Source organism: Lepidothrix coronata, unplaced genomic scaffold (genome assembly GCF_001604755.1).
Source record: "Lepidothrix coronata isolate B3197 unplaced genomic scaffold, Lepidothrix_coronata-1.0 Scaffold28, whole genome shotgun sequence".
In the NCBI taxonomy this organism is placed as follows: Eukaryota; Metazoa; Chordata; class Aves; order Passeriformes; family Pipridae; genus Lepidothrix; species Lepidothrix coronata.
The window spans coordinates 4,341,977-4,366,727 of record NW_016690208.1 but is presented as its reverse complement, the minus strand read 5'-3'; the positions used below and the strand labels follow the sequence as shown (position 1 = coordinate 4,366,727).

General features: G+C 49.0%; 1 protein-coding gene and 2 long non-coding RNA genes across 4 annotated transcripts in view; all 3 read right to left on the bottom strand.

Moving 5' to 3' along the window:
- Nucleotides 1-1,510: 1,510 nt before the first annotated feature.
- LOC108494917 lies at nucleotides 1,511-10,931 on the bottom strand. The gene is made up of 3 exons (XR_001873984.1): nucleotides 10,799-10,931; nucleotides 10,041-10,169; nucleotides 1,511-2,588 (listed from the first exon to the last, which is right to left on the bottom strand). It is a non-coding gene; the product is annotated as an uncharacterized LOC108494917 (long non-coding RNA).
- A 331-nt stretch (nucleotides 10,932-11,262) lies between these two features.
- Nucleotides 11,263-24,751, bottom strand: part of OLFM1 (olfactomedin 1) — a 28,138-nt gene continuing 14,649 nt past the window's right edge. For both annotated transcript variants that reach the window (XM_017810275.1, XM_017810274.1), the window contains exons 4-6: nucleotides 21,971-22,190; nucleotides 16,194-16,300; nucleotides 11,263-13,073 (exon numbers count right to left, since the gene is read on the bottom strand). In XM_017810275.1, coding sequence (XP_017665764.1) covers nucleotides 12,399-13,073; nucleotides 16,194-16,300; nucleotides 21,971-22,190 — 1,002 coding nt within the window. In that variant the 3' untranslated portion in view covers nucleotides 11,263-12,398. The remainder of the gene's footprint in view (nucleotides 13,074-16,193; nucleotides 16,301-21,970; nucleotides 22,191-24,751) is intronic.
- Nucleotides 22,396-24,678, bottom strand: LOC108495042. Its single transcript, XR_001874007.1, has 2 exons — nucleotides 24,590-24,678; nucleotides 22,396-22,749 (listed from the first exon to the last, which is right to left on the bottom strand). It is a non-coding gene; the product is annotated as an uncharacterized LOC108495042 (long non-coding RNA).

Here is a 24,751-nt window from a genome sequence, read left to right as displayed (position 1 = left end):
GCTCGGCCATTAGTGCAGCGGGTGCTGGTAATTAGAGCAGCACCAGCAATTACTTGCTTACTGTTATTCTTGGTCTTGCTGTTGTTTTTCACTCTCTTCCAAAAAGACATATGGACCCCATGCACCCTTTGATCGAGCTGGAAAGTGGACCCTGCTCTGAGTTCGATTTGGAGGGTTATCAAAGCCTCGGTGTACCTGAGACACAGCTGAACTGCGGGGAAAGAGAAAATCACCTAACTCTGATGTAAAAACTAATACTGTCAAAACAACAAAAAAAATTATCCCATTCTTCGGTATTTCTAAAGAAAGGGGTAGTCCCAGATGTGAGCTCCAGCCCTGCCAGAGAGAGGAAAAGCATATTGTGCATTGCTGAGGTTTTCCAGTGCTGTTCTGTGCTCCCGAGGTTGGACCTTGTACATTTATTTATACGCGGGTGACTTAATTAGATGTTCTTTTGTCTCAAGTGGCAGTGAGATGAATCAGCACTCTCTGTACATATACAAGGTCTCTGCTCAGGACTGGCTCCTCAGCAACTCACATCCCCATCATTCCAAAAACCCATAGCAGGGGAAGGGGGGCTGCACTCCCCCTGGCCCAGGACCCCGGCCCAAAGCCTCCAGGGCTGCATTTCCTCAATTCATCTTTGATAACTCTGCCACAGAGGTTAAAAGCAAGGGTGTCCTTTCAGTAACGACTCAGGATGAAGAAATCCAAGCCCCAACACATTCTCAGGAATGATGGTCTCTCTCAGGGCAGAGAGCAGGGGCATGAGTGGAACTGGTCCTGCCTCAGTCCTGAGGACCCACCATAGATCAGCTGTTGCCAAAAGCTGCCAGGCAGAAGAGCCAAAGAAAACTGATGAAAAGGATTCTTGTGATTAATTTTTTCCCTTCCTTTAGCCACATATCCCAGCAGAGGCTGGTTCCCCCTCCAGTCCTGCCTGCCACCCCAAATCCCAAACCCTCCAGCCCCCAGGGGATTGCTCTCACCTTTCAGCACAAACAAGGTGTCCTCTGAGACAGTTCTGCAAACTCTCCTCTTAGCAGAGCTGAAGTCATTTATCCAACACCCCATTAGCAAGCCCAGATAAGCACCTGCAAGCTCAGGGATGTGATGGGGGTATCCTCACCCTTGCTTAGCCCAATCCAACCCCACCCAGCTCAATTGGGCAGGTTACCTGTGCCACCCTAAGGATCTGGACACGATGCAACCTGGGGACATTTGGGTCCTGAGAGGTGTTGGTCTGCATCAAGCCATGGGTTGATGTCCCAGCTCCCCCAAGCAGGACTCCAAGGCTGGTCCATCACCCAGTGGAGGAGCTGGTGCATGGGCAGAGCCCCCACATTTTTGCTGATTTTTTTTCCAGCAGCAGAACTGGTCCCTTGCTGTTTTACACACTGAACCCGCTCGGTCATGCTCAAAGTGATGCAAGACTGAACCACAAAGTTTTACACATTTCCCCCAGTGCCTGGCTTCATTTTTCATCAATGTTTTCATATAACGTTGCCAACATCACATTATAAAGGAAACGCATGGCTCTGTCAGCCAGATGTCTTTCCAGCATTCCAGCGCTTTCATTTGCAACCAGCAGTTCCTCCTGGCTCGGGAAAAAGTGCTGCCCATCCCATTCCAAGGGCAGAGTGTGGAACACGAAGCAGGTGCTGATGCCCAGGGCACAGTGCGGGACTCGGCGATTCCTCCCGGCTCTTCCTTGCTTTCACTTGGGCAGGATTTTTTTCTCTGATGGCAGATGGGAGTGGGTTGCAGCATTATCTGATTGCTACCTATTTCTGGCGCTCTCACAATATTCTGTTCCACCAGGGCAAGAAGCCATTTGTAGGGGGTTCGATGTGTGAGTGGGAAGTCGTTATGAGTTTCTTTTCTTCAGCCCCAGTAATTGATTATGCAAGAGCAGGTGGAATGTCCAACCTGCAGCTTTTGGCTGGAGGTCTGTCCTGCAGAGTTGGATCTGCTGGAGGGGCAGAGAGAGCTGTGCCATCCCCCAGCAGTACCTGGTGGGATGGGGTGGAGGTTACAAACCACCCTGCTCCCATCTCCTCGTCAAGCCCAGCTCGGTGCTCCTCCAAAGCAGTTGGATTTAGGGCTTGGATAAAGTCTCTTGCATCTGTATTTTCAGTGAGAAATGGTGATTTAGCAAGGAAAAGCTTGGCTAGCCTTGCACTGCACGTGTTGCCTCCCCTTACAAACCAGCCTTCCTCAAGCAAACAACCCCATTATGGAGTCAAACAGCTCCCCGGGGTAAAAGCTCCTAAAATAATAAAAGAACAGTCCAAACTCCAGCACAGGAATGAATTCAATAGGAATGAGGCCTCCAAGTGCCAGGCTTGCAGCCAGGACACCTTGGGAATGGGTGTCAGAGCAAACTTCTCCCTCTTCCTGGGGTTGCTGGTGTTATTGCTTCCATGGCAGGGACAATATGATTTATCGAAGCTTTTTTTATTTCCCAGTGGCTCACCCAGTGCCATATGTGTGGGGAAGATAAACTGTCTCATTACTGCCCTGATCTCTAATCATGTCACATTTTCAGCTGCTCTGCGGTGACGGTGACACGTTGGTGTTTTGGCCTCCTGTGATGCAAAGATAAAAACAAGAAGAGGGAAAAGAGGAAGGAATGGAAATGCAAAGTGATGCTGACTGTAAAATCACATTGGCCTGGATTTCCCCTGAGAGCAGCACGTACATATGTGACTCTGCTCGGCTCTGTGGTGTCACTGGAGGCAATTTGATGGCACTGTGTGATATCTGCATGCATGTAGGAAATTTGGGGGTTCCCAAGAGGCAGGTGCACCCTCCCAGCTCTACCTGTGAGGGGCTGCATGCCCAGAGTGAAGGGATGTGGATTACCCACAGCAGAGACCTTTGTTGCTCAGAGCATCCACCCCAGGAGGTCCTGAGCAGGGGCAACACAAGCTTGTAAAGGCTCTAGGAATCTTATTTCGGTTTGTAGAAGAAAGATGGGATATTTTTATCCTTCCACATAACAAGATAACACAGAAAAAAAGCAGGGAAAACCCCCCTGAAACCACCTGTCCACCTTGAAGGTGGTGTAAGAAGGGTGCTCACAGAGAGGTTACAGGGCCTCTTTGTTACCTGCCTAAAATATGACATGTGATATGTAGGGCAAAAGCTTCACAGGAAACTCCTGGGGTTTTTTATGCTATGGTTAAGCAAAGGAATAATATGACCAGCTGCTCTGAAAGAGGCTGCTGGATTCATCAGTGAACAACAGAGACACCTGAACAATTAAACATGTTAGAAAGTGAAAGAAACAGAGATTAATTTCAGCACTTAATTAGAATACCTCTAATCTTCCCCTTCATGACTATTTTCCTTCTCTTCCCTTCCCTAGTTTGTCCACATGTGCTTCCAGGGAGCATCCTTCAGGGAAGAGGGAGGTGTGAGATATGCCAATGTTTATTTTAACAGCTCCTTTTTTTAGGGCTCTGCTGTGAACACGCTCCTCCTGTTGAATGGGCTTGTTGCTATGGGATAAAGTGATCCAAGTTCCCTGGTTTTGTACTTTTTCTCCCCTCCACTTACTTGCAGTTCTTGTTCTTCGCTGAGGGACATCACTGGGTGTGTTCCCAAGCCATTGGTGGCCCATCCCCCGGGACGTGCCTCTATTCCTTTCATCAGCATTTTGGGGAAATAATGGGCCACCACCCATTTTATGCCCTCACCGAGTGTGAGCTGCAAATGGCCAGGCTGGGTGGAGCTTGGAGCAACCTGTTGGCCCTGCCCACATCAGGGGGATTGGAATGAGAGGGTCTTTAACCTCCCTTCCAACCCAAACCATTCTGTGATTCCATGAAACCAAACCCAGCCCAAACCACGCCGACCCCCAGCACTTTTCTGCAGCGCTCGAGGTGGGTGTTCGACCTGCCAGAGGACCTGCGATGTTGACTTACCAGGTGGCAACCACAACATTAACACAGCATTTAATATTTAAAATACAAAAACGTAGCAGAGCAACGCTGTGGACTGTCAGGTCTGGCAGCCTGTTTTCCAGCAGCATGTTCTCAGCCGAGCATTTCAGCTCCTAACACAGTCCATTAGATACCATCACCCCCAGGACAAATTTCTTCCTGACCCTTAGCTGACAAGCCTCATGAGCCCTGGTGCGTGAGGGCTGATTGCCCTTCCGCAGGTTTTTAGCCCATCTGCTTTAACTGCACAGGCTATTTTTACGCCGAAGGCTGGAACACTTTACAGCTCTTTATCCCGGCTTTGTGCGTGCCCCAGGCAGGGGCTGCTGGCCCTGGCTCCCAGCCGGGACCGGGCAGCACCGAGCTCATCAAGCACCGAGCTCATCACCGCTGTAACGAGCCGGAGTGTGAACATCTGGCGGTGGCAGAGCAGCGCCGATTCGCTCACATTATGGTAACGCAGTAACGATGGCTGGTAATTAAACGTCTGACAGTTTTTCCTGTGCAAAACACCGCTTGATTGAGTTTTTGAAAGCGAGTGTTATGGCTGAAAGCTGGGCACAGAGCCCTGCTCCTTTGCAGCAGTTCACCCTCCTCTGGCATTGCAGTGGCGAGGGCTGTGCTCCAAAGCCCTGCACCTGAGCATCCATGCAAACCTGTGTCCTTAACATGTCCACGACTCGGGGATCTCCTCCTGCACAATGCCCTGCATTTCCTGAGGCTGATTTCCTGGCCAGGGATCCTAAAATGTGCAGAGGAGAGCCAGCACCCAGCCCTGTGTCCAGCAAGAAGACAGGCACACACCTGGCCTGGTATGATCATCTCCATCATCACTGTATCAGAGGATCACATCCCTGTTTGCCTCCATTCACTGCAAATCCCAAATACCTCTGGACACTGCTGCATCCATGAGATGTGCTGACTCTTCCAGATTTTTCAGGGGAAATGACATAACTGATAGGAAAGGTGGGAGTCTGGAAGCGTTTCTCTGCTGCTGGCTGAAGGCTGCCAGCTCTCAAGTGCTGTTTGCAAGAGGAAATCTTGTTGGAGAGCACAAATATTTGTGCTCAAAGGCAGTGGGCCTAACCTAACACCTTTTCTTCAGGCAAACTCCTCCTGGATTGCAGGACTCACCCAAATCTCATCTTCCAAAGCGCTGGCTGAGCCCCAGCTCCCAGAGCCACCCCTTGTGCCTCTCACCATGGCAGATCCTTTCATCCTTCCACAATGTTTGCTCCCAGTTGATCCCACGCTATTCCTTGCTCATCCTGCAAGTCATACAAAGCCAAGCCAAGTGCACAGTTCCACCACTGTATTTTCCCTGGATGTTGCTCCTGCAGTGGAGCACAGTTGACTCTCTGCTGCTCACGCCCAGGATCACTGGCAAATTCCTACTCAGCTGCTAATTTAAAATCCCAGCACAGCTACTGAGCCTCCTCCTTGCGGCTTCACACTGCAGAATTGCAATAAAACTTTAATTGAATGCCTTCTTCAAAAGGGGACCTCCCTGAGTTAATGCCAGCCCCCCCCGAGTGACCCTTTGCAGCCTCAGTATGTCTATTTTATTACAGCATGCCATGGCCAATTTGATGGGAAAGGGAGACTGTTCAGGCCATGCAGAGGAAGTGCTTTTACATTCATTCAAAGTGACAGTGCCCTGGTGCAATATGACTGGTAAATGCTAAATTGCCACAGATGGCAGATTTATGTTTCCTCTCCCCAAGGTCCCTTGCCTGTGGTGCTGGGGGCTCACTGTGAGCGTTTGAGGAAGGACCCACGTTGCTGATCTGCCTGAAGACACCTTCTTTTTCAGTAGCTGGCTGCTCAGAAAGTGCCAAAATGGGCCAAACGAAAAAATTATCCTGAAAAGTAATGATGTCTTTAAAAGCCAGATCAAAAAGCCAGCAGGAGGGTGGGAAGGAGCTGAGAGCTTGTTTGTTGAGAGGGAGCTGATCCACTGCAAAGCAGCCCCAGAGCTGGGAGGATGCTGAGGACCAGGAGGGAAGCAGCAGACTATGGCCAAACCTATGGCCCTGAGCCCCTGCTGGGGTCCCAGCAGGTGGTCTGGGATGCTGATCCCTGTTCCAGACCTGCTTCTGAGGGACATTTCTCCCTCCTCTCAGAGGACACCAGAGCCACGGACTCACCAGCACCCGGAGTGACCACGGCTGCCAGCGCAGCCAATTCCTTATGTAATCCCTCCCTTGCATTCCTCTTCTCATTCTTTTTTTGGTTTTATTTGACAGATTTGCTTAAAAACCAGCGTGGGAATACAAATGACATGTTCAATAGATATCAGCTCATGGCTTTACAACGTCCCCAAGAACATAAGTACTGTATCATCACAAGTCCTCGGCACAGGCTGAGAACAAAGTCCCAGCTCAGGTCGTGTCAGGGCTGTTTGTCATTGCTTGCACAGATCTGCCACACACCAAAGCCACTTCCCTTGGTGGTACATGTCCTCCTGTGATGGTACACAACAGACTCCTAACAGCCATGAACTTACTCTTCCTGGAGGACCTGGGACTGTTTTACAGGAGGAAGAAGCCGTTGGGGGTTAGTTAAAGCTCTGAGGGCTGTTCTGCTTCAAACAACTGCATCCCTCCTTTATGCTCCTTGGATGCAGTGTGAAGGTGACCATTCTTTCCAAATGGCTTGGGAACCATGTTTAAGAGGTTTTAAACAAATCATTTAATCCCTCTCCAGGTCAGCAGAGACGTTGCTGCTCCCCTTGCTTCACGTTGGCTCTGCAGATTTTAGGAAGAGCCCATCCCTGGGCTTGTCAAGAGGCCCTCCCACCTCCCCATTTTTTTTGGCCACCACAGTAGATCAGGCCACAGATTCACCTGAGGAACCCAGGGGAAGCCTGTGCAGTTCCATGCTTCATAGGAGACCCATTTTTCTTCTGTGTTCATATCTGGTAGCTGCACTCCTCCAGCTCACAGCTTGTGTGATACCGTGAATATAATCCATGCCCATCTGGCTTTTATTTATTCATGATGGTCCCGATCCTGCAATGTGCTGAAACGGAGGGTCTTGGTACCTGTCAGCTGGCAGGAGCATATCCAAGGTAAATTAATATAAAGAGGGATGTGTACATTTGTTTTTACAGTGCTATAAAAGTGGAGCTACTAGGAAATCAGCCTTTAATTGCCCTCTTAATGATTCTAACTCCTCTACACTCGTTCAGAGCCATCTCTATTGTATCAGGTATAAAAAGAGCAGCTTCACTGACATGGTTTATGGCTTTATTAAACCCAAGGATTTTATATTAATAACCATCAGCTCCTCGGTTATATTTCCCCAGTGAAGGAAATGTGTGTATTGGTGGAGGTCCAAGGCAATTTGTAAACACAAAGTATTAAAAGGCTCAACAATTCTAAAAAGTTTTAATTGGAAACTCAACAAATTGCTTCGGAAGTTCTTAATGCTTCAGTATGGAGCTCTCCGATAATGAGGAGCTAATTAAGGGGCCAGGATTCAGTTTTTTATGATAACTGTCTCCATATGGGCTCAGCACTCGGTGCTTGCAGAACTAATGAAGGTCAGGGAAGTAACAGCAAAGGAAGAAAGGAAAATTTTTAGCTCTCGGTGCTGTGATGATGCTAAGCAACAGCCAGTATTTCTGCCTGGGTTTTAGGCCAGGTGCTGAGTGAGCTTCATTTAATTCATGGGACAGTCTGTGTAAGTGCTCTTGAAGTTCTGAGCTGCATTTCACAGCCCAAAGCTGCATTTCACAGCCCACTGCTGTTCCTGTGGGCCTCCCCACTGGTGGGGGAAGGATGAGCTCCAGTTTCCACGGGTCAGGCTCTACCCTGCACACAGAACCAGTTACACCTGTGGATAAGCATGGCCTGGAGAATGGCACAAGTATCCCAGTGATGAGGTGCAGGGAGTTGTGGTGGCTGTGTCTGAGCTGGGCAGACAAACATCTGTGCTGCATTCGTGTCCTACCCTGCCCAAAAGCTATCCAGGCATCCCCTGGGATGGGCATGAGGGCTCCAGGGAAGGGAGTTGTATCAGAGCCAAGGGTAGAAAAGGTGAACTGCAGAATGAGAGCAAATCCCATCAGGTACCCCTGTCATCCCAAGGCAGGTGTGAACCAGCTGGAGAGCATTGGTCCATCTGAGTCACAGGATGAAGGACAGCAATGGAATGACAGGCAAAATTAAATCATAGAATGGTTTGGGTTGGAAGGGACCTTAAGGGTCATTCAGTCCCACCCCCTGCCACGGGTAGAGACACCTTCCACTATCCCAGGTTGCTCCAATCTTTGTCCAAACTGGCCTTGAACACTTCCAGGGATGGAGCAGCCACAGCTTCTCTGGGCAACCTGTGCCAGGGCCTCCCCACCCTCACAGGGAAGAATTTCTTCCTAATATTTAATCTAAATTGCCGCCATTTCAGTTTAAATCCATTCCCCATTGCCCTGTCCCTCCATGTCCTTGTAAGAAGTCCCTCTCAATCACATCTGTCTCAGCCATGGAGCCGGGACTGGCACGGCTGGTGGGGCTGGGAGCAGGACCTGTCTTCTGCACCAGACCCTCACGAATCCCCAGCACAGTGCTTTCAGATTAATGCCTTGTGAAATATTAACAACACCTAAACACACACACAGAAGTATGGTCAGATGTTTCTCTGAAGTAGCTCGCTGACTCCCAGAACTAAATTTGGACCAACAATCCTCGTGCATCAAATAATTAAGTCATAGGCTATAGAAAGCAATCCTCTGGGACGTACTTGCCTTTGAGTGGCTCATCCACTTCCAAAGTAATACATACCATTAAGTATATGACCATATGGCATCCATTTATAGAATATTGCACTACAGGCAAATAGGACAAAGGTACACCCCTTAAAGCACTTTTCTCATCTCATTAACTTTGGGTACATGTTACAGAGAAGCTGCTCTGTCTTTGTTGTGTTCAAGGACATTTTGTGCTGTGGAGTCTTATCTTAAATGAATTGCACTAGGAAAATTAGAATCTAAATGTAGCTGTGCCCTAAAGCAAACAGCATTATTTTGCCTTTCTGTAATTCGATTTATTTTTGCCGATCAATGTTTTGAAGCAAACGTGTTCTTTTGTCCTCAAATCTGGCCTAATGACCAAGCTGACTTTGGGTAATTTGTGTGTGTGTGTGGCAGTGTGCCTGGACGGGTTGCTGACAGATTCAGGTGGTGCCCTGCCATGTGCTGTGGTGGTCTACCTGAAACATCTCCCCCAAGCTGGACAGATTGGCTGGGACAAACTCTGTGAACACCTGCAGAGGTCTTAGAGAAGAACTGTCTGGTGTTCAGGGTCATTAACACATCTCCCAGGACAGAGGACACCGAGCCCAGCTGCTGGGGCAATAATCTACACCAAAAAGCAATTCAGTGCGTGGTCCAGCCAGGATTCACATCCATGGCAAGGCTGTGCATGGGAATCACCCTGAAGCTCTTGAGGAGCTGGGCAGGAGCTGGCTCAGCCAAGCCCAGCCCTGGTGTCAGCATCAGCTTCCATCCCACTAATTGCAGCGTTGCTGGATCCAGCTCTAAACCTTACAAAAAAACCCATGCTGCCCTTCAATGAGTTTGCTCTGAAGAAATACATTAAGTAAATAGAAATTACTGCAGGTGCCTTCCTGCTTTTTGGCATAACAGATTTCTCTTGCCTACCAAAGATCAGTATTTCTGCCAATTACACCGTGGGGCTCCAGCCCCCTTTTTTAGCTTCCTGGGGGGAAAACCACTGCTAAATATCGAAGTTCTCCACAAACCTGGCTGGAAATACAGCGTGTAGCAGGGAAACAAGTCCTCAGAGAGCTGTCCCCATTCTGCATTCAGCCAGCACTTCAGTGAGAGCAGCAGTGCTGACACAGGGCAGCAGCTCAGCCCTGTGTAACTGCCTCAGACATCTACGTGTGGAGGATTGCTCCTTGCTTGTGGTTTAATCCAGCTCTGAGAAACCACATTACACCACTCTTTTTTTTTTTTTCCTTTCCCTCCTCCCGTTGAAGAGCCCAGCAGGGAACTGCAACAAAGGCCAAGAGGTTGAAATGAGTATGTGCAGTTTGCAGCAAACACCAATTGCTTATATTCAATTTCCTGACCTTGGTGATCCAGGCTCCTTCCAGGGGCCCTCGTGCATCCGTCTGACGAGTCTGAAGGCTGAGCATCATCAGGCCATGTGGCTGAAAAATCAGGTTCTCTGGTGGTGCTAAACACGGTCACTTGCTGCTCTGTGTGGAAAGGAGACAACGAGGGTCTGGTGATGCACCAGAGAGCCCTTTGCAGCTTGCACTGGTACCAGTTACCCCAGATCCAGCTCAAGGGGCTCCCTGGGTGGGCAGTGAGGGGGAGGAAAAGTCCTGTCCCTTCACCTGGAGCTGGCTGTGGTGTGGGAATTGCTAAACAATGCTCTCATTGAGGTGGAGGGGAGGGATAAGACCCCACATCTCACGCCAGAGGGAGGTGGGACCCCCCATCTCACCCCAGACAGTGGCAGTAGAATGAAGTTGCTGGTGGTGCTGGGTTCCCAGTAAAACAAGCCCTGTCCTGGTGACAACATACTGTGGAAGGGTGTAAGGGGAGAGCAGGGAAGTGCAGGAGTCATCAAAGGTGGTTGGGAGGGACATATTAACATACAGTGTCTTAAGCTTCAAAGTATCAAGAAATGTCAGAGAGTTCAGCTGGGAAAGTGCCTGGGATGGTTTCAGGGTGTGTGCTGCTGCACTGCTGCATCCTGCAGGGCTGCGAGGGCCCTGCTTTGGCCAAACCAGGGGGAAGGGTTGTGTTGGGTGCTCACACCCCAGCAGTGACAGTCACTCATTTTAAGTGCTGGCTACATTGAATGGAAGGACATTTTTACCTGCACGAGCCCGCGGTGAGTTCAGGACGGGGGGCACTCCAAGCATCCGAGAAGGGAAATGATCCAGTTGCCCTCAGCGGTCCAAGGCACTGTGTCTCCAGCTCCAGTGAAGGTAACAGGTGACACCATTTCCTCCTGTTGAGGCACCAACACCAAACACTGTCAGTCCTGGGGTGGGTGGACCCCTGTCCACAGCACCAACAGTGATGCAGCTGCAGGAGCAGAGCAGGATTTTAGCTCCTTGAGGCCATGTCTGCTCCAAATGCAAACAGAAAGGGAATCTCTAAAGCAGAGAGACAAACCCTCCATTCTCCCAGCCCCTCCAGCTCCCAGCAGCAGCAATACTCCCTGGAAGGAAATTCAGGATGGCTGTTCAACATTTACCCAGAAAACCCCACAATAACTCCTGTTATCCCTCCCCTGCACTCGCTCACTCGTACAGAGAAGACAATAAACAAAGCAGGGAAGTCTCCTAATATTTTTATTGTTCCTTAGATAACTGTGGATAGTACAAAGTTTTCCTCTTAAAAAAAATTAATTACCTTCACACTTCCATAAACAAAGCTTCCCATGGGAATCTGCTGCCACAGAATTTCCACAGAAGCAATTTCCAACCACCATAATGCTATGTAGATAGTATAACAGTAAGAGAATATTCTCGTAATTATCAACATGAAATTGGTTATCTGTGTATAAGGGTGAACACTGATCTTTTTTTTTTTTCTTTTTAGAAACAAAAACCATCATTTATTAATCCAAACTACATCATTGCATTTACAACATTCATTGCATAAACTGGACATACAAAGTTTTGCCACCTCTGGTAAATAACAGACATACATTATACAATATATTTGCTGAATACATAAGTTCAAACAATATGGGTACAACAACTTGTTCATAATACATACTTAAACCATCGTGTTTAATAGTTACTAAGACACAGATCCATGAGCTACTTCGGGTCTCAGCACAGTTAATCTAAGTGACAAGAACACAGTTGAGAGAGACAGTAGCTGCAATGGAAGGCGAAGAAAACTAACCTGTGATAGGTCTTGTTCAGACAGCGAGAGCTCCTCACGGGTCAGCTTTTTCTGCTTAAAAATACAAATCACACATCCATCACAGCTGACCGTGACGCCGGGGGAATGTCCATGCAACCCACACACAGAAGAGAGCGAGTCTCCCAAGGATAAACTTCCAACAGTCATTGCCTTACTGCTTTAGTATGTACTATAGGTTTGCTATCAGAACAGAAACAAAACAAAACCCCAAACTTAAGTGGTTCTCTGAGTGCAGTTCCAGCTGCAAGTACATGGTGACTCGTTAGTCTATAACACAGAGCCAGACTTCTAGAAATGTAGAGGTAATGCTGATCTGTCAGGTTTATGCTGAATTATCCTCCATGACGTTGGTCTTAATTTTGGCAGCTGTTTATATATTTACTTATTTAAAGTGTGTTTCCTTATTAGCTTTTTTTTTTTTTTTAAATTAAGTTTCTCCCCTTTTTTTTTTTCTTTTTTAATCCTTTTCACGTTTATTTCATTTATTTAATTTTTTTTTCTTTTTTTCTAAACCGGTCTCTAAACAAGGGGCGGGACTACAACTCGTCGGAGCGGATGACGTGGAAGAGGGTGACGTTGTAAAGTATCTGGTGCCCGTTGTTCCAGGCGTAGAGAGCCCGATCCTTGGGGTTGTAGTCCAACATGGAAATGTGGGAGTACTTGTTCTGGAAGGGGATGTCGATGTACTCGTAGGTGGAGGCGTTGGTCTGGTAGGCGTAGTGCACCTTGGTGCCCCCCGAGTAGCCGTTGGTGACGTAGAGGGTGCCGCAGATGATGAAGGCCTCCCCGGCGCTGCGCTTCGGGTAGCTGGTGTTCCAGGTCTGCAGGCTCTGCAGGGTGTTGGGGTCCAGCTTGCTGATGACGATGTTCCCCGCGTTCTGGTTGGTGGCGTAGACGGCCCACAGCCCGTTCTCGTCCACCATGAGGTCAATGTCTGAGTGGCCGCCCCAGGCGTAGTGGTACATGTTGTTGTAGCCGGCATAATCCAGGCTGCGGGTCTTGAGGATGGTCTCTGTTTTCAAGTCAAACCTGATAATTATGTGGCTTTGGTATTTGTTGAAGTAAATAGAGCCGTTGTAGACCACTTGACCGGTGCCCGACCACGGGTGAGGGAGGCGGTGGGAGGTAAAGTTGTCAGTGTTCATGAAATCTGCCATGGATTTGTACTCGCGCACGAAGCGGTTGTTGTGGTAGCTGTCCATGTACCAGACCTGGGCGAGCAACGGGAACACAGGGGGGTTAGAAAACAGCAGAGACCGGCTGAGACCTTTGCACATCACCCTAAAAACCGGGCTGGGGGAGAAACCCAGAGCGAGAAATCGTGGAATCATCACAGAATGGTTTGGGTTGGAAGGGACCTTAAAACTCACCCCCTGTGACACCTTCCACTAGACCAGGTTGCTCCAAACCCTGTCCAACCTGGCCTTGAATCCAACGATGCCTCCAACACCTGTCCAGAAATAACCCCAATTTCTGAAACTCCAAATCAGCCAAGAAATCAGCTGAATAGCAAAGCTTTCCCAGGGGGTAGCCTGGTATCTCCCCAGGAGCACGAGAGCTTAAGTGCTCCCCTGGGAAAGCTGCGTGATTGGCACCATCCTTCCAGAGGGCAATTAACATCTCTTCCCTGGCTAAACCCAGCATTTTACGTTGATGCTGCTTTTGCTTCCCGTAAGCCCCGTCGTGGTAGCACTCAGTAAATTATCCCAGCTGCTGTGCCTAACTCCATTAATTTGGCATGCAGGAGAGAGGGATGCAATCACTCATTGTCAAGGAAATTCAGGCAAAGTCCATATTGGCTTAAAAATCATACACTTCTGCATCAAAAGCTTAAACCAAGGCTGCTAAAATATAAGAGAGAGAGAGAGACATCTAAATCTTGCTATTGGTAGATTGGGGCGAGATTTTAGATCATCATTTAAGTGCCAGTTCACTGGGGACACTGTCTAGACTCCTAAAAAAAAAAAAGCTTTTGTTATATGAAACCAATTCCGAGGCAAATGACCAAGCTGTGCAGTTAATATCCAGAAGAAATATCCAGGCAGTGATGACATTATGGATGCAGTAACTGCCTAAAAATAAGAGAGCTGCTTTCGGTAAAAACTGTCTAGGAAGGAGAAAAGGTAAATTTAGGAAGGAGAAAAGGTAAATTTAGCAAGAGGGAAGCCTTTAAGGCTGCAGATTTGGGTGATGTAGTGCAAATTTCTTTTGCAGCATCTGACAGTGTTATCTCTGCAGTGTGACTGTCTCCAGGGTCCCTGAGAAGAACAAACCAGCATTTGGCTGCTGCCTTTGAAAGGCCAAGTGGGGTCTCCAAAAACTTTGTAGGGAACTTCAGCCCTCCAGCGTTACCTCCCTGGAAACACTGCAGAGGTGGGGAATGAACATGTGGCAAATGGCTCTGATTCTCACACCTTGGTGGGCTTGAGGGATGTCTGCAAAAGCACCAGAGAACACCCACACACACCCCTGAGCCCACGGCACAGAAGTGTCTGCAGCCTGGGAAAGCTGGCAGTGAAATGCCTTCAACTAAACCAGCTTGGGAAATTACAGGGAAAAAAAAAAAACAAATCCAAGACCAAATTGTCTCTCTGCTGCTCCCGTTTCATTATCTGTTATTAAAACTTCAATACACCAGCGTGTTGTGCTCAGCTTCTAGACAGAAGCCCAGCACAACCCCACGTCACCACGCTGGGGCTGCAGGGTGGCAGAACCCCAGAGCATTCCATGCTTTGGAGAGGTGGAGGTGGACGGATGAACAACGTCTCATCACACCAGCTGGCTTTGAGCAACCTCCTGCTGCCAATGCACATCAACCCCAGCACTCAGCATCCACCTGCTGCCTCGTGCCAGGCTGCTCCTGTGGGACTCACAGTTTGCCCCAGTTGTGTTCCATGGTTTCATGACTCGAACAAACGGCCACGTGAGCCACAAAACACCTCCTGGGGCTTGGGGACAGAGGATGGGGATGATAAACTGCCCATCTTTCCCCATCTCCACTTTCCCACTCTGCTGAGCAGCCAATAAAATTCACTTAATGGTGTGCTCCTAATAAAATTCCCAGTAGGTTTATGTATTAGACACACAGAGACGCTGGTGAAGCTTCAGCTACAGTTTACAGTCTATTTGCATGACAAAAATACACTGCAGAAAAAGGCATGGGTGAAAAAATATTAAAAAGAGGGGTTTGAGACAAAACTCTCTGAGGACATGGAGGATCTTTAGCATCTGAACAACCAGCTTCAGCTGTAAATGATGTCAGTGCCAGGGGACACAGCAAACACAGCCCAAAGGGGACAATTCTGTCCCCTCTCTCGAGCAAAACAACATGTGATGTGGTAAAGCCTTCCCATCTCACCTCCAATCAGGGTTTTACTGGGGATATAGGGGAAGTTTTGCTTAATAACTGTAAAATATGGAGGTGTTGAATTGGGGAACCAGTGCTAACCAGTTGGCTGATGGAGGAAAAGAGCCCAATAAATCAAGTCACCTTCAAAGAAGCCACCCAGGGGTGGCTTCTCCAGAGCATCCCTTGTCCTCTCTTAGCTACAGAGCTCCCAAAATAGCTGCCCCAATATAGCCCTTGCTGGAGCCTTTATCCTTTGATGAAGGATGCTGCATGCAGGAGGGAATTACATGCAGCCAAGCTCTGTGCCTTTTGTTTTGTTTTGCTGCCTGCAAATCCTCAGCAAACACTCGAGATATTTTCCATTCCATCAGTCATGGAAAGCCTGGATTGATTTTCAGGCAGTTATTGGCCTCCTACCTCCTTGGGATCAAAATTGAATGGTCTGAATGGAAAAAAAAAAAAAGACCAAAACAAAGCAAAACAAATCTCTCTCTCTGGCTGCAGTCAGTTAATTCCTCACAACAATGAAAGTGGAGGATGGAGGACAAATGCAGTCAGATGACATTATCAGAGGCTCTGGCAGGAGAAGAGCAGCAGGGACCAGGACCACGGGTCCCTCTGCTCAGCCTCAGCCCCCTCCTGGCTGCCAAACACAGAGGAGAAACCCAATACTTGATTATTTCCCCCCTTTTGAGGGGGGGCACAGACCTCGTGGTGACACTTTTAAGACCATGACTGCTCACACTGCAAGGAGTTTGACCTGCCCAGGGGAGGGACCACTGCGTGGGTCTGCTCACCCCCTCCTCATCCTCCCTCCCTGTGGGATGCTCAGCCCCTCCCGCTGCAGAGGAGGCCAGGGGAGCCCTGTGAGATGAATTAGGACTTTCCCCAGGCTTCACAGGGCACTCTGGGTGTCTGTGACGAGTTTTCAGTGCCCTCAGTTGTGTCAGTGGGAACAGAGACGAAGCTGTCGCGGCCTTACCTTGTTCTCTCCCTCGGGAGCGAGAGGATCCGTCATCCACGATCCGAACCGGGACCCCGAGGTTTTAATTGTGATCGGGTCACTTATTCCTGTCAGCTTCCCACAAGCTGGAAAAGAGTGGAAGGAGGCTGGTGAGCACCACATCAGCCCCGAGGCCCCGGTGAGGGGCACCTGAGCCGGCCATCACCCACAGCTCTGCCCACTGCTCTGCCCCGCTGATGGCAGCTCCGCGGTTAGTTAATTAGAGGGAATTAAGTCAAGAACAAGTGTTGAATGCTTTTGGTTGTTTCATGCCTCTTGATAACGTTTGTCCTTATCACACTGTCCTCAGGAAAACAAGCTTTGCTGAACCAGCCCGGCTGCGAATGTCACGGAATAGGGAATGAGGGGAGTGAGCCAGGATCCAGCAGCCAGGTGGAGGAATTAGCTGAATAGCTGCTCATTTCTGCTCTAATACAGTGGGTGCAGCCAAGATAAAAAGACAGACGTGTCTATTCCAGCCCTGATGGAAACATGCATTTGTTACAGGTTATGTAGAGGAGGAAAAAAAGAAGTTGGGAAATGATACACAATATAAATCTTGTCCCTGCAAAGACCGTTTACCAGCGTCTACCAGCCACCTTCTCTGATCCCTGTCGTGTCGGCACACTTAGGAGACACTAATGAATTCACCAGCCTCCTCCCAGCCAGCTCCAGGAGAGGAACCAAAGGCAGCAGGATGGAAGCGGGAGGTGGGGTGTCCCAAGGATCCCTAAGGAGCTACCCTGGGAATTCTGCCCAGACTCAGCATCACCACAACAGGGATGAGCGCCCGCTCAGTGCTGTGAGCCAGGTTTGGAGCACACTCAGGTCCCCCACACCTATCAAATTCAGTGCATCTTCGAGCCCAGTGCAGTGCCTTGCTGGGTTTTCAAGCCTTAACTATGAGGGGAAGCAGCAGCACCTCTCCTCCTGCTTGCCATGCCAGCTGCCCACGGCAGCTCTTTTCCCACCCATGGTTCTGTCCCCAGAACTGAACCCAGGAGCCCTCCAGGGATGCCCATGGATAGATGCCTCCTACAGAACGCTGCAGGCTTAGCACAGCAGGTGCAGCCACACTGAGTTCCTTTCTCCAACAATATCCCCAAGTTTCAGCAAAGCTGCCACACTAGTCTGCTGCATCACCAACATTTTAACATGTGTGCAGTGAGGAATGACAGGTGAAGAGACAGAGACGCCTCGGGAGGGGCTGGTGTTGGACGCTCTGTTGCTACAGGAGCGCTCATTTAAAACCTGGCCACATTCAGTGCAGAGCTGGTCCTGCAGCAGCATCCCCTGGGCAAGCCAAGCTCAGGCCAGTGGCACCAGGGGGACAGGCACCCCCTGAAGTTCAGAAAGCATTTCCTGACTTCTCCTTTTTGACGTGGAAGCCTCTGTCAGGTTGGGAAGGGGAAGGTGGCGGTGCTGGGGTGGAGCAGCTGCTCTGGGTGCTGGGTTTGAGGATCCAGCAGAGCTGCAGCTGCACTGCAGTACCTGCTCAGCAGGGCACCCAGGGCTGGGGCTGCAGGTGGGAGCCCCTGCAGGTGCTGCTGAAACACAGGCAGAGCTCTGCCAGCTCAGGACAAGGTCATTCTGCTCAAAATTACCAAGTAAAATCATAGAATAGTTTGTTATGAGGGACCATTAAAGGTTATTTAGACCAACCCCCTGCAATGAGCTGGGACGTCTTCAACTAGATCAGGTTGCTCAGAGCCCTGTCCAACCTGACCTTCATAGAATCATAGATTCCAGACCTTGAATGTTTCCAGAACACACACACACTCTGCAATCTCTTTAGCTGCCTCCCTCCTTAGCCTGTTCTCACCAGCACCTTTCTATCCTGATCACAGCCACGGGACACATCCTCCTCCCTCAGCTCTGAGCTGTGCCCAAAGGGGTCACCTTATCCTGGGACACCAAACAGATGAAGATATTCTTGATATGCACCAGCCTGACATGACCAAGGGGACTATCAATCCTCCCACAGCCTTCAGACCGCAGCAGACAGAGATCCCACCAAAAAGCAGAGAGCTTTCCTGGCCTCCCTGAGACACGACAGACAGGAATTTGCCCTCCTGCCTACCTGATGCACTCAAAACCTCTCAGCTCAGGGGGAGACCAAAGTGTTGGCAAAGGGATGCAATGGGTTAAAATAAGACATTTTAATGTCTTGCAAATTCCCCTTGCAGAGGTCCAGCCTTCCTCTAATCACAGATCTGCCTCAGCGCTGCCTGCCATTATCACAACCCTACACTGCTGTCACTTTATCTCTTCCTTCCATTTCCCTGGAGAGAAGTGTTGTATAAAAGCTCATTGATTAAAAAAAAATAGTTAAAAAAATAAAGCAGCAGCAGCTGATAAGAGTAAACTAGTGTCGTTTGCAACATCTCCTACACGTATAGCTGGAGGCACATTCTCAACAGCTCTTCTGCAATGCAAGAGGGTTGTTCTTACACAGGACAAGGTGTTCTCTCTCCTGGTGTAAATCTATCCCAGGCACTCAGATGCTGGGGGGAAGTTTCTTTAGGGTCCCTACTTAGCCATGTCCCTGCAGCTTTCCTGGGCTTACCACCCAGGGATGGACAACTACAGCCTTTGATCCTCACCCACCCATCCATCCATCCCTGCTGAGATCCACACCACACACTGAATATCATCAGCAATTTTCCCCCATGGGTGCTGAGCCTTTAGCAGCAAAGCCACTCTCCTGTTGGGATGGCAGGATCATGGGATGCTGGGCACGTTTCAGGTCACTCAGGGACAAATGTGCAACAGAAAAGCATGTCCTGGTGCTCGTCCAGGAGTCCAGGACACAGGGGAGGCCTGTGAGCAGCAGCTTTTGGGGCATCACAGAGGAGTTGTTTTCACTCCTCTTTCCCCAGTGCTATTCAGGTCCCTCTTCCTGGAAAACAGCACAAATGAGCCTCTCCCCAAGTGTCCCTCCAGGCTGACCAGCCTCTGTCCTGCCCTCCTGCAGCCCCTCAGAGCAGCCATGGAACAGAACCCCCCCCAGCCCCTTCCTCGAACTGCAAGAGGAATTTTCCAGCAAGAGAAGACACGCTTTCCTCCTGCCAGCTAAAACAAGCTCTACCATCCTCCCAGGATGCCAACACCTCCGCTCCATATTTCTCCTCAGATCCAGCCCACAAGTGATGTTTAGCAGCTCAGGAGCAATTTATCCACCAACGCAGCCACCGGCTCCTTCTGGACTCCACGGTTCTGCTTGGACTGCTGCTGCCACAGTCAGGATCCTGCCCTGCTGGGGCTTCCCAGGAAGCCAAGGTCTCATCCCCCATCCCAGTCCCAGCCCTCCACAGCAGGGATGGGGTTGTGGCAGCTGGGGGATGCCCTGTCTTCACCTCTGTTGCCTGGCTGGGAGCACCCCATCCCAAAAACATCAGGGACAGGCTGGCAGGGCTCTATCCCCATCCCTGCACCAGGATTTTTTTCCAAGCTTAGGCTGGCAGGCAAACATGAGCCTGAGCTCAATTCCCCTTGAGCCAAGGAGTGACAACCTCTCCACTCCTCCAAGGCTCCTCTTAGGAACATTAATGGAAACGTTAAAATCCCTGTATAAATAGTGATCTTTGAGAGTGTAAACAGAAACACAGATTGAACCTGCCATTATTGATTTTTTTTTTCCCTTCACACACATGCCAGGGTCAGGAAGTGTTTTCACTATTGATCCATCAATAATGCTTAGGAAGCCCAAAATGCAAAACAGGACCTTGTCTAAGGAAAATGCTGCTGCACTGTGGAGCATCAGTGCTTCCTGGGAGAGGTGAACTGGATGGGAATATGGCACATCCTTCCCCTTCCTTTGCCCTGTGCTTATTGCAGCAGTTCCCTGACCCTGTTTGGGGCACCCTGAGCTGCAGGAGGTGAACACGCTCCAGGTGAGCAGCATTTCTGGCCCATGCAGGAGCAACTCTAAGCTCAAACGTGCTCCTTGAAACATCAGTGAACCCCTCAGAGCAGACAACCTGCTGCAAACCTGCAGAAATCCTCAGCAATCAGGGCCTCATTGTGTGGCAGCAAAGTGTAAGGTTGTTATTTGAATTTAACTCAATTAACTACCATTTTCGCTGGTTTACACGCCGAAGCCATAAACAACATTGGAAATTCAATCCGTGCTGTTTGCTGTTAAGTGACCAAATAAATCACCCTCCTGGGTGAGCAGCAAATCCTCCTGGATTTGTCTCACCTTTGTGAGACACAGCATCCATCTCTGCAAGCACCCGGGAGTGCTGCAACATCCCAGGGCAGAGGAGCTGCCCTGACCCCACGGTCACAGAGAGAGCAAGAGGAGGGAGAAGGGACCCAGCAAAAAAGCCCAAATAAAGACTCAAAAAGATCTTAAAAAAACCAAACCAAAACAAAAGTTTCTGGACAAAGTTGCCTGCTGTGGTGTGACTTTCCCCCACTCCCAAACCAAACCTGGGTGCACCAGCGCTCGTTAATAAATGAGAAATCAGGCTCTGCCCTCTCACTTGGCCAGGGGGGTTGTACCTGCCCCAGGGGTACCTCAGTGCCTTACTCTCTGCACACTCATAGTTCAAATACATAGTTCAAATACTCTGAGCATCCAGGCTTAGGTGGGAATTCACTTTCCTCTCTGAGATTTCAAGTCAGGTGGAGCCTGTAAGGGATCAACATGATATCAGAGGGCAGGATGGAAATGCGGAGGGAAACAGAGGGTCAGCGGCTGCTTACAGACCTGTGGAGGCATCTAGAAACAAGCAAAAGCAATCCCACCACCAGAGCCAAGAGAGAAACAAAGCATTACCTTGCCAAGGATATAAAGTGCTCAGAAGAGATCTGATCTTCCATGAAGTTACCTGAGAGTGTAATTTCGTATGTGCTACCAAAATAGACTGCAGAGCAGTTAATGCGTTTAGATTATCTAAACTGCGTAACAAGAAAGTCAATAATGTAAGGAGAAATTAAATCAAGTCAGAGCTGGCCCAACAAATGGTGGGGAGAGTTCTTGCAGCTGCAGAAGGCAGTGCCCTCCTTCCCCCTCTGTTTGGGGTCAGACGCTGGGTTTGGCGACAGCTGAGCCTCCCCACGACAGACCCACGGGCCTCAGTCCATTAATACTCTCCGAATGAGATTAGAGATGAATCTCTGGTGGTTTAGCACCAGCCTGATGGAAAGGGATCCCTGCTCCCTTGGGGAACAGGAGAGACAGGGAGATTTACATCCTGCCCAGCTGCACAGTCCGGACCACACCACGACCCCGCCCCAGCTCCACCATGCTCTTCTCCGGGGGATGGGGGGGTTTGCAAGATGCAAAAGGGAAAAGGGCAACCAGGGAGACCAGGTCACGGAGCCCCCACACCCCCCCTTCCACGCACACAGACCTTTGCTGGGGGCCAGCTGCACTTAGCAAAAAGGTCGGACGCGGATGCACGAGCAAAACACGGGTGCATGTGTTTGCTTTGCATAAGCCGGATCCGCCCCGGCCGCTTATGCAAACGCCGCCCCCGGCGCCACATGCCCACTCACGGGCCCGATCCTGAAGCACTTACACCACGAGCAACATTGCTCATGCGAGTAATCCTCGGCAGGACTACTCCCAAGACGAATGTTACTGATAGCATAGCTCTTTACAGGATCCAACCTGGCTGTGCCAGCTCATCCCTTCCGGCCGGGCACGGCACAAGATGGCCAGAGTGGCATCTCTGCCTCCGGACGGGATGAGAGGTTTTTAACATCGATGGTGTTTAGCCAGTGCCACCATGTCGTTCTGAGCCTACCTAATTTTTGCATGCATGCACGAAGCCTTTCTTCAAGATTTGACACTCTGTTCTGAAGCTCTTCGTAGTCATAGGCGCCAATCTCCTCCTGGAGTTCGTTTAGAACTGACGTCAGATTCTGGACCTCCTCTTTAAACTGCAATACCAATTTGGCATCGGCTTTGTACTCTTCCAACACTGGTATCAAAGGCCTAAGTTCCTCCATTTTCGCTTTTATTGCCTGCAAGGTTAAAATAAGCTCGGTTCAGTGCTATGCGTGCAAAAATCTGCAACACTCTGCCTTGACCTGGTTGCTTCCTACGTGAGCGCAATGTTCATATCCCACAATTATTAGCATTAAAATTAGTTTAATTATTATTTTGGTCCAAATGATGTCTTGGAAAGAACATATTAAACAGGCTGCAGAACACCAAAATATTTGGGAAAGGCCTTTATTTGTCATTTTTAGAATGCAACATCTTAGGGTTACATGCTTCAGATCACATACACAAAGAGTTGTTTTTTTTTTTTCTTTCCAAAAAATAAAAGAAAATAATATATATATATGCATTGACAAGGGTTTCAAACTATTCATGAAATGCATCTACAATTGCATGCAAAGGAAGATCTTGGTTGTGTGGTTCAAGGTTCCTTAGTGAGATATGGTGCTAATTTGGAAAATAATCAAAAAAATCAATGCATGGTGCAAAATGCTCTGTGGCCCTCTTTTCATGGTTACATGGGAGTGAACTGCTTCTTCAGTCACTGCAGCATTGAAAAAACTTGCTTTTAAGTTAGCCCTGTAAGCAAGAAAATGAAATACTGTTGAGGATCTAGCTCACTAACCTGCCTTATATAGATAGCCATTCATAGACAAATACTCTTACGGAACTAAAGAGAGAAAAAAAAAACAACACAAGAGCTCCAAACCACTCACATTTTAATGCTGGCATTAGCAGAAACAAAATGCTGTGGCTGTTCTTTAAAATGGTGCTTTGGCAGCAAATTAGACAAAAATTCCTTACTGTTTTTAGGCACAGACCATAAAAATCAAAGTCGTTATCAAATGTAATTCGCAGAAATGAATTTTTTTTCCCTTTTTTTTTTTTTTTTAAATTAAATGAGGGCCTCGTTTAAAGGCTCGGTATGCAGCATTTTGTTGAAGATGCTCTGCTCCAGCAGCTAATGAGTAGACATAAATATGCATGCACCTATCTGTTAATGAAGCATGTTAGTACACACAGAATACCTGGTGCTGCTTAAACTACTGCACAGTGGCCAAGTTCACAGCGCCCAGGGCTGTGACATCTGCCTGTCTGCTGAAGCAGCTCAGGGCTGAACAGCATCAGAAATTGGTCCTCAGCCTCATTCCTTTCCTTCCCATCCATCCCCTCCTATTTAAGTCAGGAGGTTTTCCCTCCTGTGCTTTGTGCATGGGGAATATATTGATTTTATTTACTTGCACTCCCCTGTGCAAGCTCCCTGGCAGACGATGTGGGGCATTAAACTCATCAGAATGGAGGGGAAAAAAAATAATAATAAATTAAACAAATAAATAAAAAAGAAAGTCATGCTCAAATCAGAAAGATGGTTCTTACATCCAGACTGCAGAGCTAAATTTAGGGCCCTGCAGTAACTGGAGATGGGGAGCGGAGGAGGTGGAGTTGGTGAAAAGTTTTAAGAACCTTCTTCCCAGCTTTTTATGATATAATCTTGGTATTTAAGTATTTAACATTAAAAATTCTGCTGTAAAATACCAGCCAGCTGGGCAGCTGCCTGAAAATGAGGGTGAGAATCAGCTGGGTGGCTGATCAGGAACATCCCCAAATTTCACTACAAATCTTCTCAACTTGTTTTTAAAGCTATTAACCCAAAGCATTACTAAAATTTCAGACTCTTTTTGGCAATTCAATTTGTTCTCAACCGAGTTCTTGAGGGTTTGGCCACTGCTCTCAGTGCCAGCTGCATTCCAAAGGCTGGCAGCTTCACCCCTCGTTTGTGTGGCACCAGGACACAACACACAGAGTCCATCAGAAGGTGCTGGCTCTGCTGCCAACACCATTCCTTCAAAATTGGACAAGATCCTGGAGATGTGCAGCTCACCAGCCTGAGGAGAGCTGTAATAATTGTACTGTTGGGGTTTTTTGGGGGGAGGGAGGTGATGTTTGAGTGATTAATCCATTGCTACAGCCACCCCAAGGGGGGATGCGGTTTGGTGACAGCCCATTGCAGTTTGCCACGTGCTGCAGAAATGGAAATGGAGCCCCAGTTCCTGGCTTTTCCCAAGAAATGGGTCATGGGCGTGGCACAGGGAAAGGCTGCCTGGCCATGGAAGGGAACCCACCTCTCCCAGACCTCAGCTGCCCCAGGGCCTCCCTGCAGACCCCCCTTATGGAGCCATCCTACGCTGCCCTGCTGGGGCACCGAGGTGGTTTGTGGCTGTGGGAACATGGAGATTTAAACTTCTACCCTACAGAAAAATGTACTGAGGATGTGATGCCACAACCTGGAGCAGGTTGTGCTTTGGAGAGGGGGGAGCCCACAGATGGTTCCCCTGATGGGAACCAGGGCCACAGTCCCATGCACACCCCGAGAATTCCCTGGCCACAGCTCCATTAGGAGTTTGGAAAGCAGACATACCTTAAACTGCCTTGCCAGGTGCTGCTTGTGGCTTTCTTCCACTTGCTTAAATTTTGTTTCCAGTCCCCTCCACGTACTGTAGGTCTCTCTGGGTCCGCCTGTCCAACACCTCTATCGACTGGGACATGTTTTGCACCTGTCAAACGAGAAGGGACTCATTAA